At 36.4% G+C, this 20,827-nt stretch overlaps 1 protein-coding gene across 5 annotated transcripts in view; it reads right to left on the bottom strand.

Annotated features, from left to right (window-relative positions):
* dlgap2a (discs, large (Drosophila) homolog-associated protein 2a) overlaps positions 1-20,827 on the bottom strand; it is a 183,204-nt gene that overhangs the window by 153,273 nt on the left and 9,104 nt on the right. For all 5 annotated transcript variants that reach the window (XM_032547864.1, XM_032547866.1, XM_032547867.1 and 2 more), the window contains exon 2: positions 16,273-16,327. In XM_032547864.1, coding sequence (XP_032403755.1) covers positions 16,273-16,327 — 55 coding nt within the window. The remainder of the gene's footprint in view (positions 1-16,272; positions 16,328-20,827) is intronic.

Here is a 20,827-nt window from a genome sequence, read left to right as displayed (position 1 = left end):
AACAACATGGGCTGCAGGGAAAGAAGCAGGATCAAAGAAGGTAAAAAGAGAACAACTGCTTGACGTTAAAGAGGAAAATGTTTGTGTATTCAACACAGCCTTTCAAAATTATTAACTGTATTGTAATCTGAGCTGAACTGTCATAAACATGAAATCTCCACAATTTTACACAGTTTGAGGTTTGACAGGCAATATTTGGATCACATCATTTTAGGAAAGCCTCATCTTCCTCTCTTCTGGCCTAGAACTGAGGTTATTCAACTAACCATACAGGAGTGGCTGCTATAAATAAAAAATAATTCATAGAAGAAAAGTCTTTTCCTTTCATATCGTCTATATCTATATACATCTGTTAGTTAGCTTGTCACTGATTCTAAAGCCACTCAGAAAATGAGCCGGAATTGGGAGATTTTTATGGATAACAGGTCCTGATCTGCCAAATGGAAACTGGAAACAGCTAAATTCTACACTGCCAGGAGTTCGGAAATCAGTTTCATCTCTATATTTTTCCCATAGATCATTTGATTTTTTTTTTTTATTGATAGCATCTACGTAAGAAACAAATGTCTTTGCAAAATGCCAAGTTAAATGGCTTGTTGGACTGCTTCAGAAGAGCATGACAGCAATGTCAGGAGACAACTGCATGGTGTGTAATTTAAAGACATTGTATTCTTCCAAACATTCCTGACCTCAGAAGAAGCCTGAAATGAGTGAGTGGATATTATTTTTATTTTCATTTTGGGCAGACAAGGGTGCAGAAAACTATTTTGAATTTGCGGGGTTGGTATTTATAGAACAGGTTTGTTTTTTCCATTACTCATCTAAAATGTTGACATGACGCTCAGTAGCATCCTTAATCCTTCATTCAAAAGATTAATACAAGCAATTTTGCACAAATTAGCAATGCTTCCAGTTGTGAAAATTTCCAAAAGCTGAACTTAGAGAAAACCAATGTAATGTGAGGACAGAGGAGAAAGCGCCAACAGCAACAGAAACATATGAGAGAAAGAACACACCTATATTTGGGACAAAGTGCATGTGCAATTTAAAAAAAGTCTATTAATTCTTATTATACTTTTTAAACACATACTAAAATAATTTTAAAGTTTTAGTGCTCTCCTGTTCATGTGAAATAACTTTGATTATCCATAGAAACTAATTGTGAAGCATTTCTCTTCAGTATCACCACAGGCTATTATTTTTTTGCATGTTCTGACCATCTTTATCCACGGATACATTTTGAGGAAACTTTGTACTTCAGAAAGCAATCTAACTGATCAGCCATGCTGCAGACTACAGACAAGCTTTTACAATCACCCGCTTACTTCACCTTGCAACCCCAATTCTATCAAGCTGTTCCATGAAAGCAGGAGGTATTAACATGCAGGTAGCATGATGCAGTTTCCTCTTGGGTTCCCTCAAAGAACGCCAAGAGGAAACTTGAGGAAAGCCACCTTCCTTTGTGCCAACAAATTACATTATTACAATAAACTCAGCATACAATAAAAATATATCTACTGTTGCATAATCCCACACAACCACACACATCCATCTATTTTACTGGGCTTTGATGATAAGCCAAGGCAAAGCAGCGTACAATTGGTTATGAGAAGGAAATGGATAAATAATTTAGTAATAAAATGTGGAAAGTGTGGTATGAGTATGCATTTGGTGACTATACGTGAGCCTTAGCTGGAATCTCAAGATTTTTTTGTAGCTTTCTACCATTGCTATAAATTTAGCTTCTCATCAACTTTGACCAGTTTCCATGTTTCTGCTGAAGACAAGCACCCACACTGCAATGTGCTGCATGGCACACTTAATGCTTTGCATGTAGACCAGCAAGTACAGTTTTGGTCTCATCTGACTGGAACAATTTTCCTCATGCTTGCAGTATTCAAAAGATAACTTTTTATGACTTTCTTTCAAACCTGGCTTTCTCCTTTCATTCAGACAAGCCAGATTCTGGGGTGTATGCAAAAAGTTGCCCAGTTAACAGAAAAACATGTTTTCATACTATTAAACTAAACACAGCTGCACTCTATTTAGTAATTCAGTATGATTCAAAGGTATTTGATTGCACAGGATTTAATTTAGAGGTATGAGAATAAAATATATATTTTCACCTCATGCTGTGCAGATTTTTATTTATCATCATGCTTCCTTTTTTATAAACAGAACATTAGACACTTAAAATCCCAACAAAATAAGTTTTCATCTGTGGTTATAATGTGAAAATTAGAGGGTAAAAAACTGATAAAGTGAAATTTTATATTGTTGCAAAGGATTGGCATTCTGTTTTGACAAACATAACATAGAAGGAGTTAGCTCTTTTTTTTACTGCTGCAACAGTGAAAACAGACTACAGCTCTAATCATGTGGATGGTATAGGTTGTGAACTGATTGTTGATGAGCGCAGAAACACAATGTGTTGAAGTAATCAGAGAGCCGATGAGGAGGGAGGCAAAGAGACGAGGAGAAAATGAAAAGCTTTTCAGCAGAGCAACAGAAACAGATTGCCTTTCTTGCTGAACTCTATGGCATTGTCATTCATCTGTTGTTAAGCTACCCAAACGACTTACAGACTCCATGTTAAATCAAATCTTCCTCTCCAGTTTACTCATTATGTCAGGAAGGCTAAGATATGCAGCCTACTGAGGCCAGGTGTCCTCCTGACTAACTTCAATGAGAAAAGTCTCCACAGGGACAAGGACAAAAAATACATACCAGTACTTAAATTATGGAATATCAGCAGGCTCTCTGATTTTCATCATTCCAAAAAAACTGTGGCTGTTCATTTTTTATCAAATTGTCACACCAGTAATTGAAAAAAATAAGGCAAAACCAAGTGGTTCTTTTCAAAATGGTACTGTACTGGACTCTCCGGTTGAACTTAACTGTGAGGTATATTTGAACCATTCATACTTAAATGAAAACCTATTAACTAAAGGGATAAGCCAGTCCACAGATAGTCAAGAAGCACAGAGCATCAGTTTCAATTGTTAAATTTTTAAGACCTTTAGTAACTTCTACACCAGCACTGTTGCAAAAATAAAATTATAACAATAATGAAAAAGTTTGGCAAACATAAATAATCTTATTACCAAGGTGAGATGCAAAGAGCTGAAAATAATCATGCAGGAGATAATCAATTGAAAGATAATGCATCCCTTAGGCCAATAAAATAATTTCTATATGAAATGTTTTTTTATTTTGTTGCTGATCAAAAGAATCGGATATGGTAAATTTTAAGTTTCTTTATGATGCAGTATAACTGGATCTTTTTGTATACTAATAACTTGAAATTTCGGTTGTCTGTATATTTAGAGGAAGTGTTCCAGAGGGGAAGAAAAAAGTCTTGCTGCAAAGCTATCCACTCTTAACAGTTCAGTGAGTCTGCCTTCACGGTGCTGGAGGGAGTGCCGAGGAAAAGAGAGAGTTGATGAGCTGGTTGTCAAGGGTAAACACTCACTGCAGGAATTAGGAAAGAATTAGACTGCCAGCTCTCATCAATTTGCTCTTCTCCCTGCAAGTCAAGTTTACATAAGTTCTGAATATTCTTTGTATATCTGAAGCAAAGTGTCTGAAATGTGGGGAAGGATGTACTGCGAGAGTGTTCTATACAACACCACAGAGGAAAGCGACAGCCCGCCCGTTAATTACGCGAGCTAATAGAGCAGCTGCTGTTTCATTCTCACGTCAGAAAGATTCACAGTGGGATGAAGAAGCTCAGACAGGACATGTGAAGCATTAAGATGGACATGTTGTGACTCCAGACAGAGGCTCCATAAGGCACAAGAGCCATTAAAACTGTTGTAGCTCAGGGACTTTGCTGTTTCTGAATAAAATAGAAAACTTTTTAGACTGCCGAGTTATGTAGGATCGAGTAAGATTAGGACTAAAACACCCCTTTACATGTAGGTTTGTGAGATTTTCCAAAGGAGTTTTAAAACAAATTATATATATATTAATTGGTCTCTCCAAGTTGTCTTAGGTAGGAGTGCGTGCATGGTTGTTTGTCCTGGCTGATTGACGATCTGCCCTGGAATTACCTCTCCTCTCACCCAATGACAGCTAAAGATAGGTACCAGCCCCACCACAACTCTGCAAGGATAAGCAGGTATTGTGGATACTGCAGGGGAAATATACTATCTGGCTATTGATTTTTTTGTTTGTTTGTGTTAGGTAAATTGTATTTTTAGTAATTATCAAATATTTGTTGTATCATGTAGCCTTGTAGTTACATTTAGATAATGTTTCTGTGTGTTAAATAACTTTGATTCTATCCTGAGACTGCCCTGGGAAATAGGGGTGACAGCTACTCTCAGCAGCTGTTGCCCTGCAGGACTTCCTACAAGACAGAGGTGTTAATTGCTCTGTGCTGCTTTGTGATACAAAGCCGTTGCTTTGAAGCTATGCAATGTGTCTTGTTTCACACCGGGCCTGGAGCAAGAAAGATTTAGAGTATAGATAACATGTGTCTAGAAGTGAATATTATTTAGCGCTGCAACCATGTGATGAATGCTTTGACTCCACCCTTTTAGAGTTGCAGCGCCCCGTGTGGCAGGGTTTCCTAAAGATCAATAAAAGAGAGGAACAGACAGATGTGTTTCCAGAGTAGTCGGAGATTTGTAACTGGAAACATCTCTCTGTCTGCTCTCCTCGCGAGTATAAAAGAATCTAACTCTCTTGTCTTTCTTGTGTTTGTTAAATTGTCTCTAATAGGTATTTTAGACCTGACATTATTTGGTCCTTCGCAGCCGGATGCCAATATACCGGAAGGATTCCAGCGGGCATGGTGGACCCCAGTAAAGACCGTGCGCACGGCAAGTTTCCTAGTGGAAGCTTATCAGAACCTGTTAAAGGGCTGGCGCTCTGCCTGCCTGCTGGGATCTTACGGTTGACGGCTCTGAGGGGAAGACAGGAGAGGGTGAGTAGATTCTTGTTTAAATGTGTGGCGAATGACTGAGGGTCATTGCGCGAATAAGAAAACCCTGGACATTCTAGACTCTAACAGGTAAAAATAAAACATAATATCCGTGAAGGGCGTCCGAAGCCCTTGGCCAAAAGTTCGTGGAAAAACAACAGGCGCACGGAGCCTAGTATAAACCTGCAGTAAAATTTAATAAATTGGAAGTAAAATTGTAATTGGAACGGATGGCGGAGTCCGGCGGAGCAGGCGCTTAAGTTCCGCAACAAACGTATGATTGTGAGTGTGATTGGAGATTTAAATACCATTTGGTGTTTTATCTCATATAAAAACAGTAGGGTTGTAACCAGCAAACCTGTCCTGGATGCAGAGGTAAGAACCCCCCACTCGAAAGAGTTGAAGCGGGGGTTACCACTACAGGTATTTTTAATTGCTGGCCTGCTGAAAAGATCTCCAGTTTATAGGATTCCCTATGAGTCGGACAAACTGGGCTAAATTGTATAAATAAATAAAAAAAATGGGCAAAGTATAAGCAAGAATAAGCCAACACACAGTTTGAAATCAAATGACTGGAAATATGTTGAAAATCAGGATCCGCATAAAATAAAATATTTAGATAAATGGTTAACAAACTACAACTTTGACGGCCGTCTAAATTCACAGAAACTAACAGTATTGCAGGATAAAATAAAATAAAAACAAAGTCAAACCTACAGAAATCAAAGAATTTGATGTTTTATAGAAGGGAGGATGATGAGACAAGTTTCAGAAGTGTGAAAAGGCAGGCAGACGAGCAGGGAGCAGCAGGAGGGGGAGGGGACGTAGCTGAAGTTACCAAATACCAAAATAACAAAACAGAAGGTGAGAAACAAATAATACAAAATGCAAAACTATACCCCGACTTGCCCTCACCCCCACAATATGAAAAAGGTAGTGAGGGATCTATTACTAGATCACAAAAAGCAAACTTTAAGTGGTCTAAGAACTGGGGAGAAATTTTGGTGCAGGGAGCTGTAGCTCCCACTGGGCTTTTTCTCCCTCCCCCATGTTGCCCTTCAGAAGAGGCAAATAGTCAGCCACACACACACTGATCTTTATCCTATGATACAAGTAGCAAATCCTACTGTAAGGGACGATGGAGCAGCGCCCACGATTCTGGTATATAGAACGTGGACCCTGGAGGATATAAAAAAGGCGCTTTTGGAGACAGCTGATGTTTAAAAGCAAAAACAGGACAGTTGTCTGCATTTTTATTATTGAGCATTCCCTTTTCTAGTGAAGGCGTTTCTCTTGATTCCGATATTGTTATAGTTAGTACATTTTCAAATACATTCCATATACTAGATTAGTACTTGGAGCTTTGGTAATATACTTTAATCTAACACACTATTGCTATTAATATTAACAAAGTATATCAGAAATTAAACCTAAGTGTTTCCAAGATTCCTAAGTTTGTGAACAACTCCAGATGCAACTCTACGCTCCTGGGAAACCCCCGACCTCTGACCTGTGAGCCGGGGAAGATATTCTTTATGGCCTCCTAATTTAAAGCCTTTCAGGAGCATGTTTGTTTTATGGCAGCTTTAAGTTACAGCCTTGCCAGGCTCTGAAGTCCTACCTTGCATCAGCTTGTCCAGATAGGAATGTTGATCTATTTAAACGCACATGGCATTAGCTTAACTATATTAAACCATAAAAATAGCCATATTTCCTTAACAATACCCAAAACAGAGTTTAGACCAAAAGTTAAGCATTATCCTTTAAAAACAGATGCACAGGAGGGAGCCAAGTCTTGTTATATGTAGATGATGTTTTATTAGCATCTCCAAACATGAAAATCTGTAAACAAGACACTTTAGCGCTTCTAAAACATTTAGCTGAGGAAGGTCATAAGGTCAATAAGAATAAACTCCAACTGTGTAAAGAACGAGTAAAATATTTGGGTCATAATTTAAGTGCAGGAGGGCGGACCATAATGGAGGATAGAAAAATAACGATTCTCCAGGCACCAAAACCGCAAAAAAAAAAAAAAAAAAAAAAAAACAAAAAAAAAACGGATGATGTCTTTTCTGGGGTTAACTAACTATTGTCGAAACTGGGTGCCTAACTATGCAGAAATTGTGGCCCCTTTAAGCAAATTAATGTATGAAAAGGATCTGAAAATGTCTTCCTCTTTGGAATGGACAGAGGCAGCAGAGACAGCACTAAGTGAAATAAAACAGGCCCTAGTGTCAAGTGCTGCGCTCGCCTTACCAGACTATAAAAAAAAAACATTTTTTCCAGATGGTGGATTGCAAAGGTCAGTATATGACCTCGGTGCTAGTTCAGCAACATGGTGATAAAATGAGACCAATAGCATATTTTTCTTCCAAACTTGATAGTGTGGCGTGTACCCAGCCTCCCTGTGTGAGAGCAGTGATTGCTGCTTCTATGGCAGTAGAAGTTAGTGCTCCTATTGTACTGTTTCATCCATTAACATTAAAAGTACCACATGCAGTTTCAGCACTATTATTACAAACAAATATGACTTTCTTATCGCCTGCGAGGCATCTCTCCTGTATGAGTACATTATTATCACAACCTCATCTAACTATTGAAAGATGCACGATTTTAAGATCCTGCAACTTTGTTACCTCTTCCAGATGATGGTACAAAGCATGATTGTCAGGAAATGGCAGAACAAAATGCAAAGAGTAGAAATGATTTAAAAGATCTACCATTAGATCACGGTGAAATACTTTTTGTTGATGGTTCCTCAAAGAAAAATGTACAAGGGGAAACTCAAACCGGTTATACAGTAGTGACTGAAAAAAAAAAAAAAAAAAAAAAAAAAAAAAAAAAAAATAGTGTTAAAAGCTGAAAAACTTCCCTCACACTACTCGGCTCAGGCTGCAGCATTGATAGCGCTAACCACCGCTTGTAAACTAATGAAAGATAAAGCAGTGACGATTACACCGATAGTCAATATGCGTTTGCAACAGTACACACGTTTGCACAGTACTGGCAAAATAGGGGTATGATAACTTCTACAGGAAAACCAGTAACTCGTGCAGACCTATTAAAATATTCTATTTATGGATTTATTTCTTTTTTAAGAACTTTTAATGCATTACAAAAGGTCATTTCATTTCAAAAAATGCCTACAGAAAGAAGAGAGGGCTGCAAATGAAATAAGGAAATAAAGTTAATAAATAAATAGAAACAGGCTCTAACTGTAAGAGGCATTGCTCCGATAACAACAAACTGTAGTATGCAACCGATTCTAGATAGTTTCAAAATCAGTCTTTTTAAACTGATCAAAACTTTAGGATAGATAAAATATTATTAAATCTACAGGAATTATGGATGAAGAAGACAGAATAAAATAGAAGTAACTCACTTGTTGACTAGAAATTGATTGAATATAGAAAAAGTTTGCTACACTGTACAAATTTGTTGTTGAAGGATAATATTAAGTTAGAAATAACTTATGGGTTAATCAAAGTGGATCTGGTGGAACTTTTGTAGAGAATAATGTAGATCAGGAGACTTGCAGCCCCCCCCTTGTAGCAGCTCCGCAGGGGGGCCACAGAGTTGAGCTGTAACTTCTACCCCCACTAGATTCAACTAATTAACATGTGAAGCCTTTAGCATACCACTATTTTTAAGTGCGAAGCAACCCCCACTTGTAGTAACTCAGCAAGACAGAACGGGAAGGTGTGATGTAAATCACTTTCACTCCCAACATCTAAAAGTACCTCTTGACAAAATATCAGTAGAGGAACAACAAAAGGTTTTTAAGTTCAAATTTTAAAACTAGAAGAAACTAAAACATATCTGATGATTCGAGTGCCAAAAGCCTAATAAAGAATTAGGAGTTCCTCTTGAGATCCTTATCGGCTCTCTTTCCTGCCATAAAGTCGGCCCCTCCGAGAAGTGGGGGAGGGATTTTATGGTGGGGTTATAGATTTGCTTTGTGATCTTTTTATTTTTGAATTTGTTTTCGTTGGTCTGACTTTTTGGTTGGCTATTTGTTTGTGCACTCATTTAGTTAACTGTAAGTGTCCGTTCTTTATATTTGTTAAATATAACAAATTAATTTCTTTCTTTTGAGTTACCAGTTTCCTCTGGACCTGTTGCTCATCATTCAGATGAGCTCCAGCTGATTGGTGTCCATATATGGGTGTCAAACTTCCTTAGCGGGCCATTCCATTTGTTCACCCAGGGAGGGGAAATTTGGTTTTTATTTTAATTTCTTTCATTTGTAGATTTAGTGATATTTTGACCAGTATTTTTTAGGTTTTTGGGTGTTAATTACCCCTATTATGTGTTAATGGTCTGATCAGCCACTATTTAAGTTCCCCTCATGTCTTGTTTGTTAAGTCAGTTTGTGCTTGAGTTTGTTCTGCTACCGACTGAATTGTACTTTGTTATGTTGATTTTAGTTTGGGCCCAATTTATCATTTTTGGATTTTCTTTGTAGACTATAGTTTTTGAATTTTCTTCAACGTCTCTCTGGCTGGTTAATGCGAAACCTTCACAGAGTCTAAATTGGTACACACGCCTTGTCAAACACTAGTGAAAATTTTTGAGGAGTTTGTAAAATAAATTATCTGACAATCATAAGAGTTAAATGAGATAAGGAGTTTTAAAACTGTAACATGAAGTGTTTTGGGAAAATAGTAATCTTGAAGATTTAAAGCATGCTAAAATGAATTGTTTTGTTTGTTTTGACGAGTTTCACCTTTTGGGAAAAAGGCAGCATTGAATTTGGTAGAATTTCTCAGGGAACATCATAAACCTGTTTTATCAACATCGTTATTTAAAAGTCGTAGAAATGTGATGCATTAGCAGATAATGCATCAACAGGGGGGAGAATATTGTTATAGGTTTATCTTTTATATTACTTAAATAAAATTTTTTATTTTTGAAGAACATGTTTGATCTGTGTTACACATAAAAAGTGAAAGGAAAGATATGGTCGGGTGAAAGATGTTTCTTTTGAATGGTTTTGAGTCGTTCTCCATTAAAAGATGTTCTGACAAGGGGGCTAAAATATTTTGTAACCAATAGATAACAAATTTATAGCAATTACTGAAGCATATTTTGATAAATTAACTTAGGAAAACAATTATAGAAATTAAAAATATTATTGTGTTAGCCATTTTCAGAGCATTAATTTAATGGAGCAAAAATGTTTAAAGAAATGTTTTGAAGAATCTGTTATTGATTAAAGTTATCACTAATCAGTAAAAGTACTCAGGTGGGATTATAATAATTTTTCTAAACTTGATTTTTGTTTTGATTTACATCCATTTAAAACGATTTTGAATGAAACGTTAAATTCAACGACAAGTAAAAGACCTAGGTAAAATTGATATATTCTGAAAATGTCTAGATTTGTTAAATTATACAATGACATTATAATTTCTCTAAGTTTAACTCTTTTGAATTTTTGTTTAAGGAAAACATGTTGAATGTTTTAGACAAATAACCAGTAAGATCCAGTTTGTACTATAAAAGTAATTTAAACTGGACTGTCTAATTCACATTGATATTCATTGTTTTGATGATAAATGTAAACTGTACAACTGCAGCAAATTTTAAGCTTTTGTTTATTGTTTTGTTTTGTTTGTTTAGTTTTATTTTATAAGATTGGTTTAAGAGAAAGATCTGCATATGTTTAACATTTTGGCAAAACATTACTTTGGAAACATGTCTTTTGAAGCTGGTGGTAACAGGGTTTTGTGCATTAGTTTCTCTGTTAGTACCTGTATCTGTATATCCTACATCTGCTGAAGATCTAATACTCTCTTTGTCTAGTGTTTTATTTCAGAAGAGGCAACACTTACAGAAACGTGAAGTGACATGGAAAATACAGATACTGATCCGACATACATCGATGCCATCGGAGTCCCTCGTGGAGTGCCTGATGAATATAAATTAGTTGATCAGGTCGGGGCTGGTTTTGAATCTACAATTTGTTGGTGGTGCACGATTGACAAAAACGTAGACAGAATAAATTACATCCATTACAATGTGCAAAAACTGGGAAATTGGACACAGGCTGGTTTCGAGGCAGTGCATGAACAGCTGGCTGCTACTTCACTGATGGCTTTCCAGAACCGTATAGCTCTTGACATGTTGCTGGCTGAGAAAGGAGGGGTGTGCATGATTTTTGGAGAAAAATGTTGCACATTTTTACCAAACAATACAGCAGCTGATGGAAGCTTAACGAAGGCCATTACAGGGCTTTGCACCCTTAATGGCAAAATGAAGGAACACTCTGGAGTGGATACTTCCATGTGGGATGCATGGATGGATGCCTTTGGGAAGTATAGAAACCTTGTGTCCTCTGTCTTAGTATCAATTGCAGTTTTGCTGCAATTTTGACTTTGTGTGGATGTTGTTTTGTTCTGTGCCTGCGTTCTTTGTTTAACCGTCTCATTACCACAGCGATTTCACCCATGGAGGACCAGATGGCACGGATGTATCCTTTATTAGAGAAAAAATCTGATGTTGACAAAGCCTACTCTGATGATGACTCTTCTTCTGACAGGTATCCAGATCCTAATTTTTGGACTGGGTATAACCCCTGAGTGTAAAAATGTTTGCTTTCCAAAAAATGAACTCCCAGCGGAAATCATTTGAAGTGACTGTTTTTGGAGGGATATTAGACGACACCAAATATTTGTTAAACAGGAGGGAAATGTTAGGTAAATTGTATTTTTAGTAATTATCAAATATTTGTTGTATCATGTAGCCTTGTAGTTACATTTAGATAATGTTTCTGTGTGTTAAATAACTTTGATTCTATCCTGAGACTGCCCTGGGAAATAGGGGTGACAGCTACTCTCAGCAGCTGTTGCCCTGCAGGACTTCCTACAAGACAGAGGTGTTAATTGCTCTGTGCTGCTTTGTGATACAAAGCCGTTGCTTTGAAGCTATGCAATGTGTCTTGTTTCACACCGGGCCTGGAGCAAGAAAGATTTAGAGTATAGATAACATGTGTCTAGAAGTGAATATTATTTAGCGCTGCAACCATGTGATGAATGCTTTGACTCCACCCTTTTAGAGTTGCAGCGCCCCGTGTGGCAGGGTTTCCTAAAGATCAATAAAAGAGAGGAACAGACAGATGTGTTTCCAGAGTAGTCGGAGATTTGTAACTGGAAACATCTCTCTGTCTGCTCTCCTCGCGAGTATAAAAGAATCTAACTCTCTTGTCTTTCTTGTGTTTGTTAAATTGTCTCTAATAGGTATTTTAGACCTGACAGTTTGTTTCAGAGGAACCCTTCAAAACAAAATGTTATGAGCTGCGCTGACAAACACAAACACGTACTTCAGAGATAAAGGTGCAAGGAAAAAACTGGAACAGCTGATTAGCCTAAACAAGCATAAAATAGCACAAATATTCATCTTATTATATAAAAAGTTTGTGTCACAAAACTGTTTCCTATATTATTTGCTGTATTTTAATGTAGTATCCTTGAAATCATGTTTTGAGTTTATTAGCAAGTAAAGCATAATGTTCAACGTTAAGGTCTGTTGCAGATTTAGTCATTTTTGATTCTGACGAATGCCTGAAAAAGTGGACCTTTTTGAAAAGTTTTATGCCGCCGCATCCAGAACAAAAGAGTTACACCTTTTTTGGTAGGCAACATGCAAAGCTACTACTTTGAATGCTCTACTCATACAACTGAAAGTGTTGCATGCTGTTAGTAAGTATTACACAAGCCTAGCCACAGCTACGTCCTGATTTTAAAATATGTATAACAATAAGGCTAAGTTGCACTATGAACAGCAGGAATTTAAACAAGGAGGCAGCATCATAGATAAATTTGAGCAATTGCATGTGATAATAAAACTTAGCAAGTATTAGAGAAACAAAATAAAATCTCCAAGAATAAGAACATGTTAAACGGAAAGTTCCCAATACATTAAAAAATAATGTAAGTATTTAACTGTGTAGTTCCAGCTATTGTAATGACATGACACCTAAATAAAGACATCAGCTTCTGTGAGACATTCGCTAAATTCTACTGGTTATGTGCAGCAAAATCCCTCATATCCTCATTCATTGGCTCTGAAAATGTGATCGCTAAGACGCAAGAATTTGGCTTTGATAAAGCCACAGGAAGACCATGATGGCAGGATGCAAGAACTTTAAGCAAGTACGTGAGAAGAGGCACCAAAAATTGTCAAATCATCACATTAATTCATGTGTATAAATAGAAAAGGCCTGCGAATGAGAAGCATAGGAATACAGAGTGCTCATCAGGACAGAAGTTCTACATATGGAGTCCATTAGGAGCAGAGGGGGGGATGCCAGTGACAGGCAGAGTGAAGGATAAGACTCTTCCCTTCAGTTTTTTATGCAAATGCTGTCAAAGCACAGAGAAGAATTTGAGAACAGATGGGAGAACTTTCTGAGTGCAAACTGTGAGATCTGAGATGCTGGTCAGAAGAGGGCGCCATAATTCAATATAACATAGCACAGCAGGGCACATAAACATAAAAACACAGAATGCAGCATACAGTCACCATACAAACCAGGGCTACTTTGCAGCAGCCCTGGTTTCATTCTGCTCAGCAGTGATTAAATTCATTTTTATAAAGTCATGCTTAATAAATATCCTCACTCCACTTCAAAATTTTACACCAATAAGTGTCCTCAGATCAGATTAGAACTATAATGTACTTTCTAATTAGCATAACCAAAAGATGTATTTACTTAAAGCAACTGGCCATCACCTTAAAATTCAAGATCTGACAACAATGCAAATGAGTAATGCTTCTAAAAAATGGACTGAACACAAAGCGAGAATCTTCAAGTCTCGTTTCTATGGCAACAGGATGCCAAAGTAAATGCTACTTTGCAGCAGCCCTGGTTTCATTCAGCTCAGCAGTGATCAATAAACTTTAATGGAGCAGTTTTTTTTCTAAGTGATGTGCTGTGTGCTTTTCTTACAAATGCATTCAGTCAGAAAAGCATGATTTTCAGAGAGGTGAACTGCTCTTCACAACCTTAACTGAGGGCGCAAGCTAATATAGCCAAATTTATTTTGCTACCACGATTGCATTCACATGCCTGCACACTTAATACAGATGCAGAAATCCTAAAGTGAAAGCAAGGTTAGCTCTATCCAACACAACTTTGCCCCAAATTCTCAGTGAAAAAGATTAAACTATTTGGATGCAAGTACAGTGCCTTTGGCAGTATGTAAAATATTAATTTCACACATGGAAATGGCTTACAGTTGTTACATGTGCCTGGTAGCAAGCTTCAGTGTATTTAATTACACTCAAGGTTGCAGCTCCACCCTTTTGTGATTCTGTCTGGCACATCAGGACAATGCGCTGTAGTAGCAACTAAAAAAAAACCAACAAAAAAACAAAATGCCAAAGAGAAGACCAAGGTCATAATTAAAAGTGCATTATTACCATAACAAAATTGACATGAGCCTTAAAAAAACAACAACAACAAAAAAACAATCCCCCTGCAACCCGAGCAGCATCTGAAGCTTTGGTAATGAGATGAATGGAGTGTGAACCCATTTGCATGCGGTCTCATTGCAATCGAGGGGCTAGGGAGGTTGAGTTGAAAAAGGAGCGCCCATAAAAAGATACAAAGGAAGTCATTATGGTTAGAACAGTGGTCAGGTACCTGAATATATTTCCCTGCTCTTCAATTTCATCAGCAACCTCTTCATACCTGAAATGATGTGAAGAAGCCCATCATCATCACAAGTCACAGTAACTGCTCCCAAATGTGTCCCTCCCTTTGTCAATTAAATTTGACAAATAAACTAAAGTAACTAGAGATGCATCAACTTGTGGCCTATTTACAATCTGCACATTCTAGAAAGTTTTGAATTGCTCATAATTTACTGAAATGTAATTTTCTTCTAATAGCTAAAATAGAGTTCAAATATTTTATTATTTTCTTTATGCTACAAGCACTTATTAATTATTTGTAATAGAAACAAGAAAATTCCCACTATGTGCTGTACAGCTTGTAAGTATGATTATTGTAAATGAAACACAAAATTATTAGAGTTTAGAATGTGATAAGAGTAATTAGTGTAGTGAGTAGCTACCATTTCTAAACTCTTTTTTGAAAATATTTTAAGACATTAGTTTCCAAAAAGTTGCCAATGTTTCTAAATCCAGCGTATCTTATAATAGACAGATTAAAAATGTCTCATTGTTTCTGTCCTATATAATCTATTCCATTCTTACCTCCTCTGTCCTTTTAACCGTTTTAAAATTATTCATTCAATTTACTTTTTAAGTCTACTTTACTAAAGTCCAGTTTGAACCCTGTGATCTATTTAAACCCTGCAAGTGACAGGGAAAGATGATCATTTTTGACTTTCTCTGTATACGAGTCACATTAACTTTGAGCCAAAAGAGTCAACAGAAATTGTTTATTTTAGAAAACAATAATTTTCTATTTACATCCTGCTCTGACTGTAAGAGGATCAGCCAGTGGAGGGTTTGCATATGCACGATTGATTAGCAGGGTGGACAAGTAGCTAGGGCGGGGCTCTGACTGCAGCTGGAAGGGACTGCTGAGCAAGGACTTCACACCCTGTGAGTGCTTCAGGAGGGCAGCAACCACTGCACTCGAGAAGAACGAAAACGATTCATGGCTTTACATTAGACTCACCAGAAAAAAGGTGAAAAACCTGTTGCTAGTCCCTTTTTTGAAATATAGTTGCTGGTAATCTGAAAACTTACAGTATATACCATCAAAGATATTAAGTTGGCCACAGACAGAAAAAAAGTTATCTTTCAGAAAGTTTTATTTTTATTTTTAAATACCATACTGAAAATAGTCAACTTTAATCTCTTTCCACTCAGTAATGCCATTCACATGGAAGTGTCCTTGTCAGAACAGCCTTTATTTCAAAAACGGATTCTTTTAGTTTCTGACCCCCCAGTTACCGGTAAGGGCCAATCTAGCTCGAAATTGTTCGGAGACTGAATTCTCTGTGCATCTCTTAAAACCATGATGTTTTTTGGACTGTGTCGAAATTTGGTAATTTTGCTAGTTAGTGCTAGTTTAGTAGTTCAAAGATAATTACAGAACGCTGAAGAGGAAATTACAATCATAAACTGACATCAGTTTCATTTGGACAGAGAGGAACAAGAAAGATACAATTAATGTGAAATATATTACCATCAAGCTGTAGAGGAACACAACACAGACAAATGTTCACCCCCCTGGATCACAACCTCCCCTCCCCATCTGACTGTCCATACCTCAGCATGACCACGCACTCATTAAAATCATGAGTTACTCTGCTTTTATCCCGGAGCTGACGGTTTAGAAGAGAGGGGACCCTCTGCTCAGTCCTTACCTGTGTTCTTGTCAGGTAAGATACAGCAATGTTTCTGCAGTATGCCTGGTAACACCTTCCAGGAAACAACATGGGAATGAGGGTTGCACAGACGGGGTTGTGGCAGAAGGGAAAAAAGAAGGGAGAAAGAAAGACATTAATATCACAGAAGCTCAAAGCACATAAACAAGTTGGAGTTCTGAGGAGACGCACTGACGCATGCTGAGATCCTCATTTAAAGAGCAGAAACAGATACCCAATTCTGACACCATTAGCATCAAAGCAGAAGCCTCCACAGCTCTCTAAGACTGTTCTCGTGCACACTGATCATAGCAGAGCAGCACAAAATGATAGTTGCAGCGTGGGTATGTACACATGGAAGATGCATTTATAAACTCCCTATTTCAAATTCTGTCCACATGCAGTCAAAGGTGGGTGAAATGGCATGTGAATATGAATAAAAATCTAAAATCCTCCATCATTAAAATTACATTAGAAAAACAGGGTGGTAAAATCACAAGCCTTCTTTTGATTCACCAGCAGTTTTGTTATTCCAGGGAATTGTGGCTGCAAACATAATTGCACTACTCGCATGCCTGAGGTGGTCACACTAATCAATAATGCATGCTTACAGCATATCCCGTGAGTTCACTAAATCTTTAACCAATCTGAAGTTAAATTTGAGCTGCAAACATTTTGAATCATTATTCCCCCTACATTTTTTCCCCAATATTGAAAGCTAAACTTGCAATCTATTTTATTTCCATGATAATGGTTTCATTAAGCTTTGCTGTGACACAGAATACTATCGCTATTGTTTAGGATTTCCACAAGGAGAAAATGATAAGAACAAAGACAAAGGAGGATGTGGTTTTAAAGGGGCTAACAATGCCTCTTTGTCCTTGCAGCTGACTGACAACTCCATCACAGTCTGTAACCACTGTAGAGATTTAATATAGACAGGCACTCTTACTTTTTGTCCTACTATTCTGTTCCTTATTAATTTACATATGCACTTAAATGGTTATCTCAGGCTCTACCATCTGTCAAACTAATTTTGTTTCTCTCAGGGATTCAATAAGAAACATCAGATAAGCCTTCATTTTAATTAAAGAGGGTAGAACATGACAGTCCTTCTCCCAAAGAGAGAAAAGATATTTGAAAACAGGAATTAATTCAACTGGACAATGATGAAATTATCAAACAAAATGTGTTAAGCACATACACTTTTCTATACCAACAATAACCTTATACTAATAATATCTAGAAAAAGGTTTAAAATGACATGTTTTTCAAGAAACTATGATGAACATAAGAAATATGTTGTATAATAAAAATGTGTTTGGAGGCAGATACTTTTTCTGAGAAAAACAAAATTGAAGATGATTACCAGGACATATTCGGTACCTGTATATTTTTTGCTGTTTATATTCTTTACTGTTTAACTATATTTATAGGATGTATTTAGTCATAATGGGATTTTATTTATTTGAAATTTTATTTTCAATTTATTTCAAATATTTTGAAATAAATTCAAAATATATTTTTAAAAATATATATTTTGAATTTAAAAGATAGAGAACAGCAGAGGTTAATTCATGAATTACAATGATCAAATAAGACCAAAATTGAAGTGCAAAATGCCCACAATAATTAAAGAAAATAAACAGAGCTTTTATAGGTGTTATTTGAGTTTAATTGGATTAATAGGAAGAATAGAAAGGACTAATATTAATCAAACTGTTCCTAACAACAATTACACTATAGATTCATGGGTTCTTTATTTCCCTGTCTGTCTCACAGGTCTTTAGAGTGGTGTGGTGGTGTGTTAACAGCCAAGACACCCACCACTCCTTTTTTGCTTCTATTGTTCATTTCCAGCTAATTTGGGGCAACAAGCTCTTAACAGATGGTGTTTAGACACAAGCCAAGGACAGCGTAAAAGACTGAGGAAACTAAAGCAAAAGAGATCAAATTCCTTTATAGATGTTGAGCACAAAAAATAACATTTGGGCTCCAATAGCAAGGACCTTTTCAGAAAGATCTAGAAATATACCACCTTTCATTGGATGAAATTCAGAGGAATTTGTGCATGGTTAGTTTGTTTTTAGTAATTAATGCTCTGACTTGCAGCGGACTTTTCAAAAGCTACTTTTCAGTCCAATGAAAGAGACATTGCAAACCAAATTGTCAGAATGGTAACTGCTAATGAGAATTGAGGATGTACATACAACTTCAGTGAGTAAATATATTTATATGCAGTGATGTGAAAAGTATTTCAAGATTATTCTACTTTTGTTTCTTTCACACAATATTCATTAAAAATGTACCATGGAGTTTATAATTTTTTTGAATGGCAACATGTTAACATGTTGTATAGCAAATCTGAAACTGATCTTTGTGTTGTTTTAGGTCAGCACTGGTTTTCACCTCTAATATTCCCCATGAATGCCACTTTATTTATTTATTTATTTTTTTATTGGTGAAACAAACACTGACGTTAATGGATGCAGGTGAGGCCTGCAGAGCTATGAATATTGTTCTGGCTTCTTTTGTGACCTCATGGATCAGTCATTAATCTGCTCTTGGAGTAATTTTGGTTGATCAGTCTCTACTGGAAGATTCACCACCACTCCTATTCTCTATTTGTAGATAATAACTCTCATTTTGGTTCACTTTAGTCACAAAGACATAGCACTGTGTATACTCTTCCAGACTTTTCAGTGACTTTATTTCTAATCTGTTCCTGAATTTCTTCAAATTGAGAAATAATGTGCTGCTTTTCTGAGATCTTTTAGTTTATTTCATATAGTCAGCTATATTCATTTAAGTAATATCTTAAACACAGAGGTCTGTCAGTAATTAGTAATAAAATAAAAAATGTATCTCGACTTTCTAAAAAAAAAAAAAGTATAGTCATGGTTAGATGACAACTACAACTATGGCGGTTGGTTTTTCACATAGCGCCAGACTAAGATGTCTAAAAGTATTATTTTAAGTGGGACAAACATGCAAAAGAAAGGATAAACCTTTCCATACAACATTTAAACACTTGTCATGACAAAAGTAATATTACATAGATTCTAAAGTTTAGTATGTATTCATAGTCGATGTTAAAAGATCTAATTTGGTTAAACTGAAATACGAAGCCTGCAGTTTAAATCACAGACAGGATGGATTAATGGACAGATACTGTAATGCACTGCCTGCAAAAAAGGTTGCAGATCAGAAAGCTTAAAAGAGGTATAAATCAAACACAAACCCATGACAGTCAGATAGAACTAATGGTGCTGACTGGTCTGCACATTTGTATCGGACAAGTGTGGAAAACAAGCTGTCAGAAACACTGCTACTACTTGCCTCTCATTTACACTTTAAAAAGATTGGAGTCTGGAAAGAATGCTTCGAATTTTGCATGCATAAAGTCGTAGGACATCTGTTTGTTATTTTACGACTGGAGATTTGCACAAAAGCGTATCTGTTGTGTGCTTAATTTTTTTTTATGAACACATCAATAATAGACATGTGGACACATTTAACTGGGACATGGGTATTTGTACAAACTTGAATTTGAACATCTGCTGATCTGAATCACCAATTTTAACCCAATAGTTTAATTTAATGTGAAGACAGAACAAAGCCCACTTATTTACAGCTCATAACATATTTTCTGGATTAGTTGGAAGAGAGGGAAAGGATTTTATTGGCTAAATATTTTTTTGTATTTCTTGAGCGGTCAGCGTGTCAAGATTTGTAATTTTACAGGATCCAAATGCTGCTGGTAAAAAAACAAACAAACAAAAAACAGAACCAAGAAATCACAGACAGAAACATTTGGAAAACAGGACCGGAACAGCATAAAGCAGATAAATTCAGCAAACCAAGACGTTCAACAGGGAGCCTAAATGCTGTGGAGAATTGATTGCTAAAGTGAGGAACCTGAGAGTCTAATTAACATAATGTGGAACAGCTGTGGGGGGGAAGCTGGGGTTGGGGAGATGGCAAATAAACAAAGATGTAAAAACAGGGAGAAAACAGGGAATAAACAGAACTAGGCTAAAGATTAAGAATAAAAACAACAGAAAAAGTATGATGATTACAAAATCAAATGCATTTGCTGTCTTGCTTCAAAACTAGCTCCCCTCTGCAAATATTAAGAGTTAGATTGAGTTAAACCATTCTTTGCCTGTAGATTTGAGCAAGTTCAGCCTATCAAACTTATCAAAATTGATTCAACTTATCAAAATCAACACATATCTCTCCTACATTGATGAGATATTCATTTTAAAGACTGAATCTAAAGAATCTAAACTAAAAGCTTAAGGAAATTGGACATAAGGGGCTTTACAATTCTTTAGATAAATGTAATTTAATTAAATGTCTGATTAAATATAGAATATCTGCAGATAATGTTAGTGCAATAAAAGATGAAATCATGTTAAAGCCTTTTACACATCTTTAGCTAGTCTGTCAATAAATGTGGTAGATACTAAAATGTTTAAAAGTAGCCCTGTTTGCTGAAGTCACTGAAAAAAAGAAGTATCTGAAGGTATAACTATTAATTGAAATCAACCAA

The sequence above is a fragment of the Xiphophorus hellerii genome, chromosome 19 (assembly GCF_003331165.1).
Source record: "Xiphophorus hellerii strain 12219 chromosome 19, Xiphophorus_hellerii-4.1, whole genome shotgun sequence".
Lineage (NCBI taxonomy): Eukaryota > Metazoa > Chordata > Actinopteri > Cyprinodontiformes > Poeciliidae > Xiphophorus > Xiphophorus hellerii.
Note: the sequence above shows the minus strand (reverse complement) of the source record. Positions and strands in the feature narration are given on the sequence as shown.